At 49.6% G+C, this 22,094-nt stretch overlaps 2 protein-coding genes across 3 annotated transcripts; both read right to left on the bottom strand.

The window, feature by feature from the left end:
* Positions 1-318: 318 nt before the first annotated feature.
* On the bottom strand, positions 319-8,537 carry LOC101919300 (D(1) dopamine receptor-like). Its single transcript, XM_027782294.2, has one exon. It carries the CDS (start codon positions 4,399-4,401, stop codon positions 3,037-3,039), a length of 1,365 nt encoding a protein of 454 aa, XP_027638095.2. The 5' UTR covers positions 4,402-8,537; the 3' UTR covers positions 319-3,036.
* Positions 8,538-8,678: 141 nt separating this feature from the next.
* On the bottom strand, positions 8,679-18,598 carry CHMP7 (charged multivesicular body protein 7). Of its 2 annotated transcripts, none has more exons than XM_055820292.1 (10): positions 18,220-18,598; positions 16,846-17,020; positions 15,240-15,425; positions 14,393-14,526; positions 13,939-13,987; positions 13,490-13,609; positions 13,064-13,162; positions 12,053-12,113; positions 11,263-11,427; positions 8,679-10,414 (listed from the first exon to the last, which is right to left on the bottom strand). In XM_055820292.1, the coding sequence occupies exons 1-10, from the start codon at positions 18,507-18,509 to the stop codon at positions 10,350-10,352; spliced, it is 1,344 nt and encodes a 447-aa protein (XP_055676267.1). In that variant the 5' UTR covers positions 18,510-18,598; the 3' UTR covers positions 8,679-10,349. The 2 variants fall into 2 exon arrangements, with proteins under 2 accessions (XP_055676267.1, XP_055676268.1); XM_055820293.1 differs by having other exon boundaries at positions 11,263-11,424; positions 18,220-18,597.
* Positions 18,599-22,094: the final 3,496 nt, after the last annotated feature.

Below are 22,094 nucleotides of genomic sequence, written 5' to 3'. Positions count from 1 at the left end.
ATTAAATTGAGACTTTGATGCTCTTTTCCCCCTAGTCCCTGTGCATCCAGGCTTAGTGAGTGGTTTGGGATGCTGGAGTTATACCTGATGGGTCCTGGATACTTCTTCCTAGTTAATGATTATCTCATTAGGGGCCTGGCTACATGAAGAGAGAAAAGTTGGACCCCCAGTACCTCCACAGCAGCAAAGGGACACCCAGAGCGTTAAAGATGCCAGTTTGTAACCTCACTCCACAATCCAGCTCACATCGAATTGGATTTGAGCTCCTTTTTACTCCTTTTATTCTTACCTAGGCTGCTCAGTGCTGACAGCCCAAAAAAAAACCCCAACCCACTTATTTTTACAACCTGGCTGCAGCGTGAACAGATGCTGCTGCTCCCTGTTCACCTACAGCAAAACCAGAGCTCCAGAAAGTGAACTGGCTCACCTGGGATTACAGGGCAGGAACGGCAAACACACACTGGTCCTGACTCACGTTAATTTTACATTAATTTCACTCATCCCTGAAATACCAGCAGGGGTGTAGCAGTATGCTGTATGAACTTAGGATGGGGAGGCGGGGTGGAAGAAAAAAAAAAACAAAACAAAAAACAACAACTGTTCTAAAAGCAGATAAACAAGGTGCATTTTTGCCAAAGCAAGCTCGAGCTCCACCAGTTTGGAACCGGTGTCCCTTTCCCAGACTGACCACAGGAACGTCTGTAATGTGCCAAGGCCGGTGCTGGAACCTGGAAGTTTTTGGTTTAGCTCATTGTCACCACCTCGTCTCTTCCGATGTCAATGCCAGGAAGGTGTCGGCCACCCACGAGACCGGCCAGGCAGGTGGGATGCCCAACCGGAGGGAGCTGGGATACTGCACCGTGAGAGCCCCCACCGTGCCATGGTCCCCAACACAAGTTAAACGCAGACAATAAGTGGACCAAAAAAAAAAAAAAAAAAAAAATAATGGATCACATCACCCTCTCTGCCGTCTTTCTTTTGCGGGTTCACCCTGCAACTCACCATAATCACAGCGATACACGGAGCTACTCGTTTCTCTCCAGTCTCAGGGATTGAGCCCCGAAATTTTGCCACAAGTATCAGTAAACTCTTCAAAAACAGGGGGGCCAGGACAGTGCTGCTTTGAGAAAAGCTGGGTACTCTTGACTCCCGCTCACCACCAAGCCAGGAGTCCTCAAGTAAAGCACAACCATGCCACACGCTCTACAACATCCTGCTTCGGCTGTGGGAAATTATTTTATGTATACATATATACTGCAGCAACGTTCGAATGAAGTCAGTCACGTTGGGCCTCCTAGAAACGCGCCAGGGCATTGTCCCTGTGTCAGAACAACAACTCCTTCCCTAAGTTAGGCTGTGCCGACCTCCCAGAGCTGAAAAACCCCAGGACTGTCTCGGTCCTGCCAGCCACCGCTGCTGCACGCGGAGATGGTTCTACATGAGGTTGAGTCTTATCAGCGCTTCGATTTTTCTAAGCAAGCATCGACCTTTGAGATCTGGTGAGCTCTGCTCCCCTCCCACACTGCTGATGCTGGAACTCGACTATAATTTGGCTCTATTTAATAATTACCGTTACTCTGCAATTATCACCTTCTGATTTTTCTCTTTGTTAACGTTTGCTAGGGAGGGGAGGAGGCTTTTCTGCCGTGCCAGAGAGCTAAAGATGTCTCGGATTCAAGACGACGTGGATGTGCCGCTCGCTGCTGCGGCGTTTAACCAGGCACCGATCAAAACGCCTTTCTTAAGTCAACCGTGTCGGAGCTGGCAGGGAGACCCTGGGGGCCGTGTCGGAGCTGGCAGGGAGACCCTGGGGGCCGTGCACTTGCCATTTCCCCCCCAGCTAACCAGACACAAGCCCCCATACACACAGGAGAGGCTAATTAAAGAGTACAGGTGAGCAAAGAGCACTGCCACAGAAGCCGTTATTATTGAAATGAGACAGCAAGGGGAGGATCCTTAATGAAATGGGGGAGGAAGGGAATCAGAGGGAGAACAAAGTGAAAGGGGGAAGAAAGAGTTGAGGGAAAGGAGGACCTGACTGACGGAAGATGTGGCAGAGGCACAGAAACCAAACCAACAAACGTTCTTTCTTTAACATCTGATTTTTCTCCTCTGCTCTCGTTGCTCAGGCGCCCTCGTTCCGGAAGGCTCCAAGCAAACGGCCCGGCATCCTGGGGCTAAAGCACAGCTCACCTTGCTCAGCTCAGCCCTCAGCTGCGCCCGGCCCAGCTGAGAGAGGCTGGCTCTGGCTCCAGGGGCCGGAGCAGACCTTCAGCGTGCGAATCCTTCCCGGAATCCAACACGCTCCAGACAAGCTGCTACCAAGCACAGCCTCGGGCTCCAGGGAAGGTGGCTGCTTACCTGTTCAGACCTGCAGGATCATTTGCCTGAGCAACAAAGAGACAGAGGTGAGCCTACGAGTTCTCCCAGCAAGGCCATTACCTCCTTCCTAGTGGGTTTCCCTAGCTAAAGGCTGCTACCCAGCACAGCACCATCCCGCTGAGCACAGGGCAGGATTATCTCGTTACGCCAGCAGCAGTTATCACCAAGTAAGCAGTTGCATTTGGCTTGTGTCCATTTAGCAGGCGCGGGTTGATGGCCTGTTAGACACAGGCAGTGGCAAAAGCAGCCTCTCTCTCCACCAGCACAGCCGCGCTTCCGCTTCGCTGACTACGGAGAGGCTCCGCAGACCACGTAAGTCTCTGCTTTCCCAGCTGAAGTCACAAGGAACGTGGAATTCCAGCCCTTCCACTGTCATCTTTTGTGAAAAGCGTTTTCCCATGGGTCAACTAGAGAGAGCAGCGACACAGATCTCAACTGCCCGCCAGGGCTGAGTCTGAAACAGAATGTTACAAACCCACGGATCTGAACCCCTTCAGCCACGTGGAAAATCACTCTGCCTATTGCATACAAACTCCTGCCCAGACAGAGCGTGCAATAGCCACATCACCCTCAAACTCCTCCGGAAACGGGCAATATTGTGCCAGCCTCCGTCTCTCCTCGGGACCATCCCGCCACCCTTTTCCCAACCCTGCCTCAATCGAACGCATTGCTGGTGAAAGGTGTGATCTTCTCCAGCGAGATGGTCGTTTCACACTCCTGGTGCATGGCGGCAGGCAAGGCATCCACAGGGCAGGTGTTGCGAGTGGGCTTGGAGACCTGAGAAACACGGTCAAAGGACACCTCGTTGTTTTCCATGGGCAGAACAGCATGGGGAAGGAGCTGGGGGCAGCTGAGGGTCACCACTTCCTTCTGATAGGTGGTGTCATGGTGGTAGGAGACCAGCTGGTTGCTGAAGTTCACTGTCTCCACTGCATTGCTGGGGCAAAGGCAGCCACAGCCCAAGATGGTTGCAAAAGCTCTCCGGAAATCTGCATTGAAGGCGTAGATGATCGGATTGAGAGAAGAGTTGGCCCACCCGAACCAGACGAAGGTGTTGAAGACCACCTCGCTGACACAAGGTAGCTCTCCTGGCTCATGGAGGTCAGCACTACAGAAGGGCACCATGCAGTTGAGCACAAAGAAGGGCAGCCAGCAGAAGACAAAGATGCCCATGATGATGGAAAGGGTCTTGAGGACCTTGGTCTCCCTCTTGAAGGAGTTCTTCAGGGAGGCCTCGTGAGGGCAGTCGTTGCTGTGGCAATTTTGGGCATGTTCCACCGCCCTCTCCAGGGAGGAGATCCTGCGGATCTGCCGCCGAGCAATGCGGAAGATGCGAGTGTACGTCACAATCATGATGGCAACAGGGATGTAGAAGCTAATGAGAGACGACGAGATGGCGTAAGTCCTGTTGAGGCTGGAATCACAGTTCTCCTCCTCCCTGGTGACGTTCAAACCTGGCTCCCGCAGGCTAAGTCGCTCACGATCCTTGTGCCACTTCAGCTGCACAGGGATGAAAGAAATCAAGAGGGACAGTAGCCAAGCCACTCCGATCATGACAAAAGCCACGTGCTGTGTCATCTGCCTCTGATAGCGGAAGGGATTGGAAATGGCCCAGTAACGGTCCACGCTGATGATGCACAAGTTGAGGATGGAGGCTGTGGAGCACATGATATCAAAAGCCACCCAAACATCACAGAAAGCCCCAAAGGGCCAGAAGCCCACCACCTCGGTGGCAGCCTTCCAGGGCATCACCAGTAGAGCCACAAAGAGGTCGGACACTGCCAAGGAGATAACGAAGAAATTGGTGACCTTAGAGCGCAAGTGTCTGAACTTGACCACAGCCACACACACCAGGGTGTTGCCCAGGAGCGTGGAGAGGATGAGAAGGAAAAGTAAGGCAGCTGTCACCACACGGAAGAACAACTCTGAGTTGCCTTCCTCTGCCCAGCTCTTCCTACTGCTGGTGTCGTTGATCCCACCCTGCCCACCTCCTTCTGCGGAGGAGTAAAAACCATCCATGGGTTGCCCTTTGTTCCAGTCCCTTGAGAGGTTTCACAGCTGTTCCAAGACTCCACCAGCATCCAAACCCCCTTTTCACGGCTCCGCTGACATCTCGGAAGCACCAGCTGCAGTCCTCCCAGCTCTCGTACCCAGCCAGGCAACCCAGCACAAGGAAAACTGCTCGAAGCTCTCGTCCCTTTCCAAGTCTCCTCCTGACAGCGTGGCGTTTCGTTTCTTCCCCTCTCGCCTCCCACCCCACTTTTCTTTCTCCGCAGCCTGCTGCTCATGAAAGAGCTGGCACTCACCTCCGGCACTCGAGCGAGCTGGGAAGGCTTTGCTGCAAGCCTTCCTCTCTCGGCAGCTCTTCATCCCTTGTTGATCTGCGCCCGCTACAGAATCCCAGTCAATCCCTTCTGCAGCGGCCAGGCTGTGACTTGCTGCCAGATGCAAGAGGGAAGCCGAGCTCTCTCTGCTCTTGCGGACGGACCCTCTCTGCTCATAAAACAGGCTGCTCTGCTCTCTGCTCTTCCCTCTTGCTAATTGCCTCTGGATTTCACACAGGTGAGGTCTGTCTCTGCCCACACACCAGGTCCCCCACTCACCAGGTCCATCCTCTGTCAGCCAAGAAAAACGTGGCACTGGAAGACTGCGGCTGACAGGGTAAGTCGCTTGGGAATTAGGCGATAGGATGGAAAGGGTGAAACATCAAACATTCGAGTGGGATTTCAGGGTCTTCAATGCAGATCAGCAAGGAAATTTAGTGTGCTTGATCTCTGAATAAAAGACACTTCAATTCACCGCACAGGCACTGAGTCACGGCTCAAACATATGACCCTAAACCAGTTCCTCCCCCCTGTCCCGAGCCGCCCAGCTGCAAGTGCTGCAAAAATGGCATTCACTTTCCACTGCAAAATTCCTTTGTGTCCACACAGAGAAAAAAACAAGAAAAAAAAAAAGAAAAAGAAAAAAAGGTAACATACACACAAAAATGAAAAGCTTGCACAAATCTTGAAGTTTTGCTTTCTGACATTGCCAGACAAAGCACAGTTTTCAGGCTTTCAGTAGAGGTTACATGTAGAACCAAAGAGGATACCGAACACCACTTTGACAAGTTTTTATCCTGAATAAAGGTACTTTTAGCGAAGCAGTCTAAGGTAGCTTCTCTTTCAAATTCCCTGTTCTTTAACTCCTAGCTAATTCCACATTAGCTGTCACCTCAGCGATCGACTAGCAGCTAAAAACATTAACAGGAAAAATCAAGATACCGTCCCAGCACAGCACCCAGCCCTGTCAGCAAACAGCCGTCACCTCCAAAGAGGTCTCCTCGCAACTCTTACCAACCGTGCCTCCAAAAACGCAGAACAGCTCTCCCCCCTCGCACGGGGGCCGAGCAGAGCCGGACAGCCCCAGCCTGCCGTGCCGAAGGTGGGGGCACAGCCGGGGGCTCTCACTCCAGACTGACTCTCACCCCAAGACTCCCCCCTCTTACATCGTGGGGAAAACACCACAGTATTAGGAACCAGGTCTGATCTACTAAGGCACAGTTTAGCCTTGGAAGCACTTGGAGTCCATCACTTCGTAACTAAAGCCACTCTGTAAGCAAAAAGGCTCCTTTGATGAAGACATGTCAGAAAAATCCTTTAGGAAGCAAAGTTTCCTCAAGAGCTGGCTCTGTAACAGCTGCTTAAACGGGGACCTGCTTTTGAGAAACGCCTTGCTGGTATACTGGCCGAGGTGGGAAAGAGCAGCAAACACTTTCCAAGTCAAACTGAGAAAACGACCAGGCAGCTCAGCATTAATTCACTCATTACACCTGTAGTTGCTGTAGTGTATCATGGCCACTTGTGCCTTTGCCTGTCACACATACCACTTCTGAAGAAAGCAGCAGCCAATCTATACAGAACCAGCTCAGCTACACTGAGATTTAATTAACCTGACCCTGCGACCCAGGCTTTGCATCAACCCAGCCAGAGCAGGAACTGCCCAAGAGCAACTTTCAAACGTGAGCACAATTATTCTCTCAGAGATACAGCACCAAGAAGCTGACTCCTAAAGTAAACAGCACACTTGCTTTGTGATAGGTTAAAGAAACTTGTTGCCAGCATGTCACAGCATTTACTTCTAAAGGCTTTGTTTAATTAAGCCTCATTAGTTCCACCGTCGGCAGCCTGCTCCTGCCAAGTGCCTACGCCAGGCAGAGCAGCTGGATGGCACCAAGAGCCGGCTCACGGCTCTGCACCCTCCCTGGGGTCTTCTGCGTTAGGCCAGCTCCCTTCCTCCTGACCAGAACATCACCAGAAGAAAAGAAGGGCCACCCGACTGCCCAGACACCCCAGGACCCTGGCAGTGCACTAAACCACGCAAGGACGCCTGCAGATGCATTGTCCTCTGTGCCCTAACAGGCGTTTTTCTCACGTTCCCTAGACCCAGCACGAAGATTTTTAAGATCTTAAGTTGCAAAACGCAAAGAGGATGATGCTCTCACTGCTCTCAAAGAGAGCGGCGATGGCAGGTGATCTGTCACACAGCATTAAAATCATGGCAGGGGCTTGGAACAGGAGCTCACGGCACGCTTAGGTCGCACACGCGAAGCCAGGACGTGTTCCAGGAAATCATTCCTCGAGATAAAAGGAAGCCTGCCTCCTCCTTAGGAGCTGAAAAACGTCTTAAGAAAGGATCTCACCCTTGCACACAACTTACACTGAAGCAAACATTCAAAGCTGGGTTGGCGGGGGGAAGACAGGATGGGAAGGGATCCAACGTATGATCCGATTTCTGTGCATCTCGGCATTCACCTAATGAAGAAAGGACTGTTAACCCCGCTGTCATCGGCAAACAAAACTCAATTACTCAAACGAAATACTGGCAGTTACTCATGTTCACAGATTAACGCCTCCTGCCTGCTAGATGCAATCTTCTCGACTGAGAAAACCGTTCTATTGCATTATATTACTAAACAGTTGCTGTTTCCTCACATAAGCAGCTGCTATTTTTTCTGAGAATCGAGTTAAGTACTATTTTAAACAGCACTCAAATATGATAAGATACCAGTTTAGTGGCAATTCAGCTCTAGGTTTTTATATTTAATTTCCTCACCCAGCAAGAAACTGCCCTCTATTTCCCTTCCCTGCTGTCTCACCAAAATATACTTAAAATTCTCTATTCAGCCATCTTGATTACATTCCTCACTCTGCATCAAAGGAAGAAAATTACAAGCCACTTCAAATAAAGCAGCAGCTGCTTGGGTTTAACTCTTCCATGTCTGTTCCAGAACGGCTGTCTCAGTCCAATGCGTTACAGAACCACAGGAGAGCGTTTATTCCTACAGGAATCACTTTGCACCTTACTTCCAGAGAAGGTACAAGTTCTGATAGCAGGGGAGAAGGCAAGGGGTTGTCAGATGAATTTTAAAAAAATCCAGTGATACTGGCTGTAAGCAAAACCTGAGCCCTGCAAAAAAAAAAAAAACAACAAAAAAAACCCACCACACCCCACAAAAAAATAAAAAACCACAAAAACCCCACAGTAGCTCTCCAGGGCTCAGCACGCCAGTTCAGATCAAACCTCTTGCCAAAGGAAACAGGCTTGACTGCCTGCAAATTCAAAGCTTACTTCAGGCATCTTAGTATCAGAGGGAAGTAGGAGTAATTTGTTTTGAGCAGTTTATACGCCAGGTTACTCATTTAGAGGCATTGTCTTCAGAGGAAAAAAACAGCACCAGTCTCCTCGGCTGTGCTGCTTAATTACAATCAGAAAAAGGAGCTGGATAAAAACTGTCCCCGAAAAAGGCTTACGAAAAAGGTTCAGTACAAAACCAAGGGGTCCGTTAGAACTGACTTCCTAGCGCAGCAGTTTCCTCCACAGCAAGGTGGGTGAGGCAAAGGACGGTGTTCTGTGCCAGCCTTGAAACTGCATGTTTGTGAGAGGCACAACGACAAAAAAAGAAGTGGAAAGATAAGACAAGCTGAAGGAAAGAAAAAGAAACAAGCCTTTCCAAAACGCTACTCAGAAAATTAAGGCTGTACAACCCAAAATCCGGCACAGGCTACTTGGTAAAAGACAACTTTAAAAGGTTAAGCATCACTGTTGGGCTTTTTTTAAACACAGAGTGAAGACTCGGGGAAATCAAAGTCTGGTACAGCAGATACTCAGTTTGGTTTTCGACAAAGCAGCCCAGGAATCCGCCCATTTACTTTCAGCAGACAAGCTTTATAGATGCAGAAGCACGGCTGGAACAGCACGGATATGGCAGTGATCTGTGGCACAGGGAAAGAAAAAGAGGCACCACAAGGGACTCCGGTTCCTCCCCTCCCCTTTATTACACGTAGGCAGAGAAGACAGTGGTTTTTCTCCCGTTTACTTACAAAGGAAAGGAATACAGAGCTTCAAGTCATTTCACACAGTTCCGTGTGCAGCCTGGGTAAACTGCTAGCTGGCGACAGCACACCTTCTCTGGCAGGAGCCTGCGCTCTGGAACAAAGCGACAATGAAGCCAGAGCCAACACAACACCCTGGTGACACCTGTAACTTCTTCCTCTGTCCTCTGGGGCTAAAAGCTGGGTCTTCAATAATGAACAGGACACGGGAGCTCCAGCCCTAGTTTACCATTCACCCAAGCTGCCATCCACATAGCTCGAGCAATGGAGCTTGGTACAAGAGGCAGCGCAGAAATGGTGACAGGAATACATTCCAAGTCAGGGAGGGGAGGACTGGTTACACACCACCACGTAGCTAGTCACTCCCCCGCCACGCACAGGCTCTGTGTGCAGAAAGCCCAGTTAACAGCACATTCCCCTCCTGAAAGAATTAAATTTATTCATGTTCAGTATCGGGCTTTCTGCTCTTCCATGTGCATACCCATAATAAAAAAGTGACCTGCAAAAGATGACGATTTCACTTCTGATGGGTGAAGACAGCCTCTAAAACACACCTTCAGTTGCTGTGCTCAGTTTTTCTTTTTTTCATTAGAAACATTTACAGGGTTTTGTTTTGGGGCTTTCTAATAACCCATAATCTTGTGGAATTGCAACATCAGGACTGAAGGGAACGTCCGGGCTGTTATATGAAACTGTCCTCTCGGAAAGGGAAAACGATGCACCCCTTCTCCTCCCACCTCAAATCGCACAATAGGGGAGCTCAAAGCAAATCACCCTGCAGCTCCCGAAGAAGTTCTGCAAACAGGGAAGATAGAAAAATAGCGAACAGCTCAGGCTTCAAGTAAGGGCAAGCAGAAAACTGTATTTATAGTGACCACAAGCCTCTGTCACAACAGGCAGTGTAAGAAACTCCTTCATTTAAAATCTTTTGCAGGTCTCCCTTTTAAGGCCTTAGAGTCTTTACAGAAAGAGGAATTATTTTTGTCTTGTGCTTGCAATTGCTGCCCCCTAGAGCAACAACAAAATCTCCTACAATTTAACAGTTACAGTGTCTAGTTGTCCACGACCGTGCAAAATACAGACAGGGAGGGATAGAACTACCAACAGGTGTTTAAGCTTCTTGCAGATAAGTACCGTCCTTGACATAAGTTAGGTGCCAAGTGTTTTAAACAACCACACAAACAGCCAAATGTTGAGCAACTGCAATACTGCTGCAATTCAGGTACTCAACATCAGCCACAGCAAAGGAAAAAAGCCCAAACCAAAACGAGCACTGTTATGGACACAGAAGAGTTCATCTTCACTGGGCAGAATAGTGAATTGCATTCCCAGAAGGGAAGACTGGATGTCGCAGAGTGACTTGGGATCACAAGTCAAACTGAGACCAGTGCAGATGTTGGCACAGATGACAAACACCAGCTGGGGGCCAGTTCCAGAGTGGATTGTCACGGCAGGAGATCCTGTTGCTGAGCAAAGTGATATCCATGAAGAACAGAGGAGTGTTACCCCTCTCGCCAGAAGTTCTAGTCATTAGTTAAGGGACTTGTAAGACAACTTCTCAAACTGCAGCAACAGGATTCTGTTGGGTCTTTAGAGATTCAGTCCCAGAGCTGTTTTGGGTTCAGGGGAAGCAGAGGGAGTCTTTTGTGCCAAATCTAAAAGAAAATTGCAACAGAGAGAGATCAGTTTTCATCAGTAAGAGGGACTAGATCAACCACGTCCGTAACTAACAAATACAGCTTCAGAGCACCTCAGTGCTTCAATATTCAATCGAATTCTCTCAGAAACCCACGCTTCAGGTTTGAGAGGGGACACCGAGTGTTCTCCTGCTGTGAAACCTGACAGTATCAGCTGCCCAAATAGGAAGAAAAATGTATGGACAGTCCTCTGACATTGTTTAATTTTCCTTTCAGGAATCTGTTGATGAAATCTACCCCCGTCCCCGACAGGTCTAGGGGAAGCTCAGCATGCAGTTCAAGCCCGTAAGCTCTGGCCACTCACTGTTACTAAATCAAGACTAGTTTAGTACTAGTTTAAGCAGACGTCATACCCATAACACACAAGACATAGTAAGCACAGAACAGAGAAGATGCTGTGTGCTTGGCAGCAACAGGCATGAAACTGATGGTCTACTTTATCACCGTTAACAGAAGAGATAAAAAACACTGGCTGGCTTTGTACAGGCTTGGTTTAACGACAACAAAAAATAATTAGTCCACACACTAGCTCCCTCATAGGGCCTTCAACTTTCCTATACCCCATGGCAGAAAGCCCAGGCAGGATTTCTAGCACAGAGGGAAGTTCTCTCAAGACAGAGTCTGGTAGTGACAGACAATGCTACTGAGCACCTGGCAGGGATACCAGGAGAGCTTGCTTTCAACTGTGTAACTGGAATTGGGAAAAATTCCGGTTCAGACTTGAGTTCTGCTAGACATCCCTCATTTTACAAGGCTGTCATAGACCGTAATAGCAGCCAGCTAACGCTACTTGCTGACATCCATACCTCCATCAGAAACAGAGAGCTTTTCCAATTCAGCTTCAAGCTCAGCATCAGAAATAGGTAGATCCAGCACCTTCTGGGGAACAGGAGGCAGATCTACAGGCTCCTTAGTCGAGTCCTGGAGGAGACTGTCCAGCTCCTTCTCAAGTTCCTCAGCGTCCGTCTCTGCTGATTAAAGAAAACATTCAGTTCCCAGCAGAGTTAAGTAGTGTCTTTGCAGCACAGAGTGAGATCCCAGTTTAAGCGAGGTATTATTACTCCCATCCATCATTACTCATAACAATAAGGAACTCCCTGTGCTGCTTCTAACAGTGAAAATTCAGTCCTGATCTCAGGAAGAAGCTACTCCTTTAGAAGTGCTTGTGCTGAGGCATCTAAGGGCAAGAAAACATTTCAGCAGAGACGAACAAGCTGCAGCAACACACAGGTCAGAGGAAAGAGATCATCACTTAAAAAACAAAGTGGCAGCCATTCTAAAAACAGATTTAAATCAACACTGCACAACTCTGAACTGAAACCCACCAACACTTAAGAGACTACAAGGATTTGGAGATTCACAAATGCCGATTCCCCTGCAACCCACTGTCAAAGAAACCCACCCTTGTCAGTCCTCATTCCCTCTCAAGGCACCAGCAGCAACAGCCTTGGTATTTCAGTAAGTGCTTATCCTCCCAGGAAGGAGGGCTAGACACGTGTGGGGAGGGAGCAGGGAAGGGATAGCAGCACAAAGGGCCAGAAGTGGCAAAAAAAAAAAAAAAAAAAAAAAGGGAAGGATGAAAACCCCCAAACATACCTAGACCATTGACCCCCACTCCAGCCAGAGTCTGGGCTACTTCATCTTGAGTATCACAAAGCTGAGGAAAAATACACAGCGTTTGATACAGAATATAAATTAATCTTATGTCTTACTGTAGCCACCTGTGTCAAAATTAGAAATAACAAAAAATAAAAAACACAAACCAACCAAAAAAATCAGAAGTTGACTTAAAGACAGCAGGTACTACTGCAAAAGAGACTCCCAACATGACAGCTTTTTCACTAGTGGAAGCAGTAACATGGAAGATTTATCAGAAGTGCTACAAGACCAAGTAGCATGTTTGAGGATCTAACCTGAAACAGAATTTCATAGTGGAAAAAAATAACCCTGCTAATTTTAGCTTTTTCCTCTAAGTAACGAGCTTATACGGTGGCTTAGGCTATTAAAATAAGGAAGCTGAAGACCAATACATCTCCGCCATGAAATTTTACAGATAGCTTCTCACTAGTTGAAGTCACTGTTTAAGTACACCGGGCTGAAGCTGCTAAAAAAGTAATCCTTTTCTGTTTTTTACACCAGCTTGTGCAGACAGATTGCTCTCTTCATTTCAATTCATTCAAAATAAATTCTTCTCCTTTCCCTTACCGAATTACAGAAGATCATGGGTTTGGCAGTTTTAAGAGCCTGTTTTTATGCACATAGTTGCATTCCAGCTTCTAAAGGTATGAACAGACCTTGCTCAACATTCCCTAGGAAAGTTGCGTGCTTGCACAACATTGCTAACCAAAAGAACGTGTGAAATACACACGTTTAACATAAGTTGTGACTACTAGCCAGCAATAAATGCAAATACATAAAACCACATGCAGCCAGTCATCTGAAGACCTCTCCTTGCCGATCTAAAAAGATCATGTCTGTTTGCTCCGGTGACATATGGAACAGGAACCAAACAGCGCCAGAAGCCTCAGCATTAACAGCTGGGCAAGCTTGCTGTGTACATCTACACACCACTTGCTTGTTCATGTAGATGTGCTCTTATTTCAGTACCTCTTGTATCTGATCCACCAGGTTCTCCGCCTTCTCCACAGTAACATCCTTCATAGACAGTTTCAGAGCTCCCACACCAGCTTGATAGGCGTTAAATACCTTTAAACAAAAAATAAAATTAAAAAAAACCCTTGAGATGCACAGTACTAAGAACAAACAACAGGCAGCATAACCTTCTCTGAAGACCTGTTTTCCAAGCAGGACCCTCAGAGAAACATTAACATCCAAGAAGAAAACCGAACCACAAAAGCAGGTTTATTCAGAGCGATATCCCAACAATAACAAAAACAATTCTGTTTCCTAGAGCAGAGAATAAAGTCCTACCAGCCAGCTCGCACCCCACAGGCAAGAGCTCTGACAAGCAGGTAAAGCGGCACAGATGAGAAGAGTGAGGCTAAAGCGAGATGGACAAAATTAACACGCTACCATCTGGTCAGTCTGGGAGGCATATATACGATCCAAGATCCCCTGCACGGCATCCAGCTTGGAATGAAGCTCTTCAATGCGCCTTTCCGTCCTTCTTTTGGACTTCAAGCATCTCAGGGCCTGGAGACATTACACAGACTTGGATCACAAACCAGGCAGCACTCCAAGAAAGTGTAAAAAAAAAAAAAAAAAAAATAAATATAGCAATTCCTCTGCAGCAAGGTACAAAAACACACCCCAGAGCTGGTTTTAAGAGCTAGATAATTCCATTTTTCACTCTGGACAAATATATTCTTATTTTCACCTTAAGGAGACCCTTGGCCTCAGGAACACCACTTCAACACATGCAAGATTAAGAATATCATGTCTAGCCCTGGTCATCATCTGCAGTTAGGGACCAGCTCCAAGACACTTAGCTTGTAGTTCCTTCCAAATAGAACAATACTTACCAATTGCTTTTTCCCAGCTCTACAAGCACTCCGGGCATCCTCTTTACACCTGTACAGATGCAAGAAGGAAAAGCAGCTTATTCCTTTGCAAGCAGTAGTTATTTTACAAATCAGCAACTATCCTCACTACGTTGCTCTGCCGCAGAGGTGACTGAGTAACGATGCATTTTTGATACAACCACCCTTAAGCCATTGCTGCTTCTCTGAAGCAGTCCTTGAATGCATTCCAAATCTCTGCGAAAACTTCTGACATCCATTCGCTGCCCGTTGTTTTCACAGGGACAGGAAACAAAGACTGGAAAACCTGCCCTACCACATGACTGTGGCTACTATGTTTACTGAACAGGAAAGAATAACTCGTGCTTTCAGAGAACAGCTTCGTTCTAACTATGTCACAGGAATACAAAGATCTACATTACACAGACACTCTTCCCACCACCCTTCCCCAAATTACTTCTCTGCTTCCTGGGAAAGGGACTCCACCTTCTGTGACAGCAGCTGTTCGCTTTGCATCAACTGATAGACTCCAATGTCCACATCGTTCATTGGGGAGACTTTGGCATGAAGACCTCGGGCAAACTTCACGATCTAAAGAAAGAGAACCACATGCTCAAGCCCCTTGTCTCCAGAACCTACGCCTGCTGTAGAAATACTTTCACTCTGATGGAAAGAAAAGATGCTTTTACACCCCCAGTTTTAACCTCGTCATAGAGCCATGAGGACGTACCAGTCACCATATAGTCTAATATTAAACTAGACAGGATCAAGTAACATCAGCATGAAAACAGAAAGCCTTAACAGGACACCCTAAAGATTTAAAGCTGTCCTGGTGCTCTGAACAGTGCATGGCAATGTCACACTTCCGAGTACCTCAGTAGTGAACTGTACAGTGCAGAACACTACAGGGAAACCTGCCATCTTAGAGATGACAGCGCCTGCATCTCCGTAGTTACTGACAGACAGGAGAACCTTTCCACAGAAAGTGAAACGCTGATTCCAGTGGTGTGGAGTGACTTTAATTTGGGTAGCTGGAAACAGTCAACCTGCAGGTAGACAACGACAGCATCTGCCAATTTTCTAGCTGTTAAATTACTCAGGCAATATTGCAAATGTTTAAAGAACCTGTTATGCACGAAGGAGGATTGAATCTCATCTATAACCAAATCACAATGTTGGAGTGCATAGATTTTACTTTTCCAAACAAAGAACACCTATGTTTAGCCAATAAAGTATTCTTTCCAGCCAGACGAAATGCAAGACAGGGATTATACCACCCAAAAGCAGTCACCTTTACCCTGTACCTTCTCTCCATTCTGTTCCAGGATCGTGACCCTCTTTTCCTTTTGCAGCTGGAGAAGCAGCAAGTAGAACGTCCTTTCATCTGGACAAACATTGGCACAGAGGGAACGCAGCTCAGAGAGGGCAACAACCGGGTGAGAAGAAAGCGCAGAGTTCTGATACAGGCGATAAACTTCCTCTGCCTTCTCCTGAAGGGAAGGAACAGAGCTGTCTATTAGTTTACACAGCACTCTTCCTTCTCTCACAACAGCTGCCAAGTCCACACCTGCTTCCTCCCACACGCTGATGGTGAAAAGTTAAAGACGCATTGTTTTTGTCTAGACAGACTTTCAGAATGAGTTGTACGTTAACATTCAAAAGCAATTACAACGCTTTAAAAAATATCACCGTTAATGGAATGAAAAATAGCACGGTTTTCCAGGAGAACCAAAACTACACTATTCACATTCCCTGTACAAACATCATGGAACAACATAGGAACTACACAGGCAGCAGGTTGGCTTCCTCTGCACTTCTTGAAATCCACCTCCCCTCTGCCCCAAGTTTAAACCCAATAAAAGCTTTTCCTTACTCCACACCGTAATTGCATGCACCAAGTCATTTTGCACCACGTGTGCGCAGGCAAGGGAAAAAGAAAAGCCTTCCCCATTTCAGGTGAGGATTATGGTCCACTTGAGACTACAGAAACAACTCTTTCCATCCACCCCCCGATTCCCCATCAAGGCTTGTGGTTTTCCAGGCAGCTTTTTGAAGAAGTTTCTCTCCTCCCCCGTGCGCACACCCTCTTGAAAGGGCTGTGGAATGCCCACTGCAGAGGGGAGACACCGTCTGATGTCAGAGTAACTACAAATAAAGGAACACATCTAAAGGGTTCTTGCACTTCTGCCGGTTCCAGTCATTTAGGCACCACCTGCATGCAACAGCAGCAAGTCTTGGTGCTAATTTTAACAGTCACAGAATAACACAGAGAGGACCCCAAGGTCCCGACAGCCAGCACTGCACCATCCAAGTCAGACTGAGCAGCAATGAATTACGTGAATTCACAATGCAACCCACAAGCCTACCACTAACAACATGCCAAAGAAAAGGGTCTTTGACAGGATCCAAGGGCAGTTCTAATCACATCTGAAAAGGCAAGCTGAAAGCAAGTGCCCTGGAGTGAAAGTAGCCTTTAATAATGCACATGCAAGTGCTGCTCGATGATACGCTGGACTGACAAGACAGTGACTTCTACGCCACCCGTTTCTCCCTACAACAGATGGCACTCAGCCTGCAAGTTTCTCTTCCATACTACACTTGCACAACCTCAAACCTGAGATTTACAGCGGTTTCACAGCATACTACTTGCCCTCCCAGGCAAGCAAGCAAGCCTGCCTCTCCCATTTCTTGGAAGTCAGTGAAAAGTCATGACGTTAGTTTCAAGGAACATCTGTAGATATACTACTTCTTATCCGTGAGTTATTCCATCCATCTCTCTACAGGCTTTTAAACACCTAAGGGGTACAATTGAAGGCGTCTTCAACCCTGACCCTTCCTTGCTAGCATATTAAATGACTCACGGTTTTTCTGGAGATGCATAATTTTGAGAAAGCTCTCAACAACACTCACCTGAAGCAGCTCCACATAAATCAGAACTTCCTCTTCCTCAGGGATTTTACTGTCACCCAGCACACTGGAGAGAGTCCACTTCAGGGGCTTCAGAATGAAGACTCCCACACCCCAGGAGATCCAGCTGCTGTCTACACTGGCCATGAAGTCTGACTCCCTCTGCAGCTTGCCACGTCTAGAGAAAAGACATGCACGCACAACTGAATACGGTCAGTCTAAACTTTTTCACTGGCAGTAAGCAAGAACGCCAGCATGAAGAATTATTAACTGAAACTATAATCTAGGCTTTGTGCATCCACAGTCCTAAAGGCATTTTCTAAGACCAGCTTCTAGCTACAATTTGATGTATTACAACTGGGTATTGAAATGGCACAGGGATCTCCACCTCCTCCCACAGGTCTTTTGTTTACTATTTTTCCAGTTTCACAAGTCTCCCAGTTTTCTGACATGAAACCGCTGAGGCACAGCACACAGAAATCAAGAGAGTCAGTTTTTAGAGGAGACAGGTGGACACTTCAGTCTCCTTCTGTGGAGGTACTGAAAACCCACCCGGGATGTGATTCTGTGCAACCTGCTCTAGGAGAACCTGTTTCAGCAGGGGTTTGGACTAGATTATCTCCAGAGGTGCCTTCTGACCTCAACTATCCTGTGACACTTCAATCGTGCATTCAATTGCAAAGATGGCTTTTCTCAGATCTAGAGATTTTACAGACAGTCTCAGCTAGCTCCTGCTGTTCTTGAATCTTTTCAGGGCATCAGCCCCAAGCTCTAATTTCACAACACAAAACGCCTGGCTGCAAACACCAGCACACCACATCCCCACATGCCCTACAGCACGCACCACTGGGTCGTCGCAACAACCGTAGCATTTCAGGGAACAAAATTTAACACAAAGCTCCCGCAGCACAGTATTCCCTTGGGATCCCCGCGCTCCCCGCTGCCCTCCCACACCTCCTGTGAGCGCCTCTGGCTCCTGTCCACGCTTTACCTTGCACAGGGCTCCCAAATTCCCCCCGCAAAAGGTAACCCCCTATTCCCTCGGTGCTCTCCTCTCCTCTGCAAGGCCTGGCACCGCCACAAACCCCCCTCACGCTCTCCCACCGCCAGCGCAGGCCGCCACCTCCCCAAGCCCGGCACCAGGCCTTCCCCCCCGGCCCCCTGCACCCCCAGAGCTCCCCCCCTGCCATGCACACATGGAGCTCTCCTTATCCCGCATCCATGGCGCAAAGCTCCCTCACACCCCCCGCCTTCGGCAGCCACCCCTCCTCAGGCCTCCCCTCCCTCACAGGGCCCCCCCGAGGCCTCGCCTGCCCCCAGCCCCCGCAGCGGGAGGGCTGCCAGGCCCAGGCCCCCCCCCGCCACCGCCGGCGGTACCTGAGGAGCTCCCGGAGGACGGTGCCGAGGCCCAGCGGGAGGCTGCCGCGCCGCTCGAAGCCGTGCTGCAGCTCCCGCAGGCAGGTACGCACGACGCCCCGGCGGCGGCCGCGGGCCAGCACCAGCCCGACCCAGAAGGCCATCTTGCTGTCCCACTCGGTGCTGTTCACCTCGCGGCTCTGCTTGAAAGCCGAGAAGAGAAAAGCCATACGCTCGTCGTCCGTCTCCCACTCGGGCGGCAGGTCCCCCGCCGGGGCCGGCCCAGGCGGCGCCCGCCCCGGGCTGCACATCTACGCGAGCCCCCGGCTCCGCCGCGGCCTCCGCCCGGCCGGGACCCGCCTGGCTGCCGGGGAGGCGCACAGGGCGCATGCGCGCTGCTCCCCCCCCGCCGCCTTTGTGTGGGCTGCCCCGCGCCGCCCCCCGCCCGCCGTGGTACGGCCCTGCGCCTGCGCACTGCGCGCCGCCGCCTTCCCGCCGGGCCTTGCGGCAGCCGGGCCTGCGGGGTGGGGAGCGTGGCGTGGGCCTGGGCGAGGTCTCCTGCTGACCCGGCCTTCGCCGCCCACAAAACACACAGGCACTGGCCTCCCGGGTGCGTGACATCATGTAGCGATGTCATTGAGGGTGATGTCATTGGGGCTGATGCAATTCTGCAGAACAGGGCTTGGGTTTCCCCTGCCTTGCTGGAGTCGGGCCTGGAGGCTGTGGCTGCCGTGGGCCTGCGGTGGGGGTTTCCCCCTTGGGCCCCACTCTGGGGCTTGTCAGCCCAGCCCTCTGTTCCCTCCGAACCCAAGGCACCTGCTGGAAACGCCAAGGGGAGCAGCTCTTCATGCTTTGAACCACACCAGATTAATATGGCAAAGGGCTGCTTTGCCTCTGGGGTCTGTCTGCGCTTCACATGTAGAGGAACCAAGTCAAAACTAAGCTGGTGTCGTTTTATTTGTGTTTTGTCACCTTGTGTCGCAGACGCGGCCCAGCCAGGCGTAGAGCCCTGCATGGGCTGTTGGCAGGTGTGCTGTACGCAGGTGCTGCCAGCCATGCACAGAAGTGACGGTTCAGCCACCGCAGCCACAGCTTTCCCCTGCCAAGCCCTGCAAGCATCCAAGACAGCACCGCAGCAGCAAGCAGGATCCTCCCAGCGCCCAGCTCCTCCAACCGCTGCAGGCAGCTGCTGCCTGATGCTGGAGGAGATCTGAAGTGGGAGAGACTGCATAGCTAAAGCACCTGCCTGATGTCCCCATCCCACAAGCATACACCGGAACTGGGGCTGCGCCAGTCTGGCCCTGCTGGGGTGGCTGAAGGCTGTGACAGGCTCCTTTGCAGGGACTTGGGTCTCCACTAATGTCCACAGGCGATGGCTTTCCTGTCCTTTGCAGCTCTTTTCTTCTTTTCCTTCATGTGGCAGGATGTTTGCCATTTCTCCCCATTGCCCGAGAGGCATCACATGAATCTTGGGATACAGGAGAAGAGCAAGAGAGAGGAGTTTCTTCATGTGGAGTCTGATGTTTTCAGAGTAAAACTCAATGCTACTAAAAAAAAGGGGGAGGCAAACGCTGTCGCATAACAGAGCTACCAACTTCTACGTATTTCTGTATCACTGCATTTGCCATACGTGATGTTTCTTGCAGAGCAGGGGGGAATTGAACTGTGTCTGGAACCTGTGTGCCCTGCCCCTCGTGGGCACACTCACGGGTTAATCAGCCCTTGTGCTTGGACTTTCCAGGTTTCTCAGATATGTTTGGCTTCCCTGAGAGGCAGGGAGGGAAGGATTGCTTAGATCCATCTGCTGTGATTCCTCTGGCTGGCTCTGATGGTGTGCAGTCATCAGTTTAACCCTGTAACCACTGGGATGCAAAAGCCACCGCAGGTGTCTCTGGAAATTGGGGAGAAGTCAGCAGGCCCTCAGGATCACAGGACCCCAAGCTTGTTCTACCCCGTGTTTTTATGAGGAAGGTTTTTGAAGGCTGCTGAGCCGTGCCAGAGCCTGTTTGGACCACAGTGCACTCATGCAAGGCTACTCACAACCACGTGTGGCTGCTGGTTTTGTTTTCATTGAGGTTATTTCACATTCATAGTGAGAGAGTCAGTCCTCCACACAGCCCCGCTGACTCGCAGTGTCTTGGTGAGCAAAGGGCACTGACATCGATAAAGCCAAGCCAGCGATGGTCCATTCAGAGGGTTTGGTAACACCGCCTTGGCTCTCTTCCCCTGGCCAGACCTAGATGGTGTGGGGAAGGCAGCAGGTCTCAGAGCAGCCTTTACACACACCCCGAGATCCATGTTTTAAGTCAGGAGATGACTCAGCAGAGGCAAGAGCCTATTTTTATCTTCTCCCAAGCTTTCTGTGTCAAGCTGAAATTTTATATTAATCCTTTCAGTGCTAGCCCCAAAATAACTTCGCCTTCTAACTGCAAAGCCATTCATACCCGAGGGCCTGCGATCTCCAGGAACCCTTCTGCCAAAAACCAGCCAGTTCTTTCCTGCTAAGCAGGGCACGTTTTGGCTGCAGTCAGCAAAGCGCTGTGTCCAGGAAGCTGAATGACGGCATCTAACCGTGAGTTTTGTTCAAAGGAACCGCACAGGGCTGTGTTTATACACCTGAGAAAACTGGCCTTGAACCTGCAGTGCCGGAGGCTGTTGGACCAGGGCATCACGTGTTCGGTGATAAAAAGAGCCAAGTGAAGGTCTGATCCTGTTCCTGCTCCAGACCAGAAACTCCCTCCTGGAAATTCAGCTGTGGTAAAAACTGTGATACAAGATATAAATTAAAAGATATATTGGCTGAAGAATGAATGTATCCATGTATTTTGAGAAATTCGGGGAAAAGATTCAAGGCATCCTCAGTGTATAAACCCGAAAGCCAGTTTTAAATTTGCTGGCTGTTGTAGCTGTGCGAGGAGATAGAACAACAGCAGCTTGGTCCCTTCGTGATGTCTGCAGGCTCACGTGTGTGACGGGGACATTGGTGCCGCCGGGCAGCGGTTCAGCAGGAGGCGCCTCTGCTCTGCTGAGCCAGCAGGCCTTGCTGCCACCGGTGCGGCTGGACTGCAAGAGCAGGCAGCTGCCGGGCTCCTGCGGGCTTTTCTAGGAGTTTGTAACATTCTAGCTTCGCCCCCACGGAGATTTAAGCTCTCCAAGCTTGAGCAGAAAGCTGGATGTTATGCGATATCGACTATTTCAAACCTCCGACCTGCCGAACCAGGGCTTTCTGCTCCAGTTCTGCTCCAGTTTTGAAGCTGGCAGATGCCTTCATTCGGATATGGAGCCTGGGCTGCAGCTCCTGGGCTGCAACACCCTCACCCCTCTCCTTCATCCCAGAGCTCCTTGTAAGTCCTGGTTCAAGGTGAGGAAAGAGAAGAGGGAAGGGAAAGGGGTAGATCTTAGTTCAGACCCTACGCTGGCAGTTTAAAGTTTCCACTTGCTTTTAGGAGCTCTCTGGGTTAGCAGGGGAAGGAGAGGCATGTAACTGTTTTCCCTTCCCAGTAGCTTCGTACTCAGAGGCAGGGAAGCTCATCAGGAAAGGTGAAGGGAGAAAGGATGAGGAAGTCTGCCCGCTTGCCCTCAGCGTCTCCTGAATCCCAAAGATAAGGCAGGCAAAGGGAGTGAAGACAGAAGGCTGAGCATCCCTGTGCCACAGAGGGGAAACTGAAGCACCGAGGGACTGGGTGGCTTCCCCAGACTTGCCCAAGGAAGGGGCTGCAGTGCAATGGGGAATTGAGCTCCGTTCTCACAAAGTTCACAGCCTGGCCTGCCCGCAAGACCTTTGGCTCCCTCTTTAAAAGAGGAACCGGGCATTTATGAGACAAATAATTTGTTTATCCAGAGGGGGGAAGGTCAAAATTATCAGGTCAGCTTCAGATCCCTCCCAGGCACAAAAA

The sequence above is a fragment of the Falco peregrinus genome, chromosome 17, assembly GCF_023634155.1.
Source record: "Falco peregrinus isolate bFalPer1 chromosome 17, bFalPer1.pri, whole genome shotgun sequence".
Lineage (NCBI taxonomy): Eukaryota > Metazoa > Chordata > Aves > Falconiformes > Falconidae > Falco > Falco peregrinus.
This window is presented reverse-complemented; position numbering and strand designations above follow the sequence as displayed.

What these genes read in the sequence shown, in the direction of transcription:
- CHMP7 (XM_055820292.1), bottom strand. Translation starts at nt 18,509, where the DNA reads ATGTGCAGCCCGGGGCGGGCGCCGCCTGGGCCGGCCCCGGCGGGGGAC. An exon ending in TGGTGGATCAGATACAAGAG is followed by an intron (nt 12,114 to 13,063) that starts GTACTGAAATAA and finishes ATTTTTCCTCAG; the next exon opens with CTTTGTGATACTCAAGATGA. An exon ending in GCTCTCTGTTTCTGATGGAG is followed by an intron (nt 10,415 to 11,262) that starts GTATGGATGTCA and finishes ATTTTCTTTTAG; the next exon opens with ATTTGGCACAAAAGACTCCC.
- LOC101919300 (XM_027782294.2), bottom strand. Translation starts at nt 4,401, where the DNA reads ATGGATGGTTTTTACTCCTCCGCAGAAGGAGGTGGGCAGGGTGGGATC.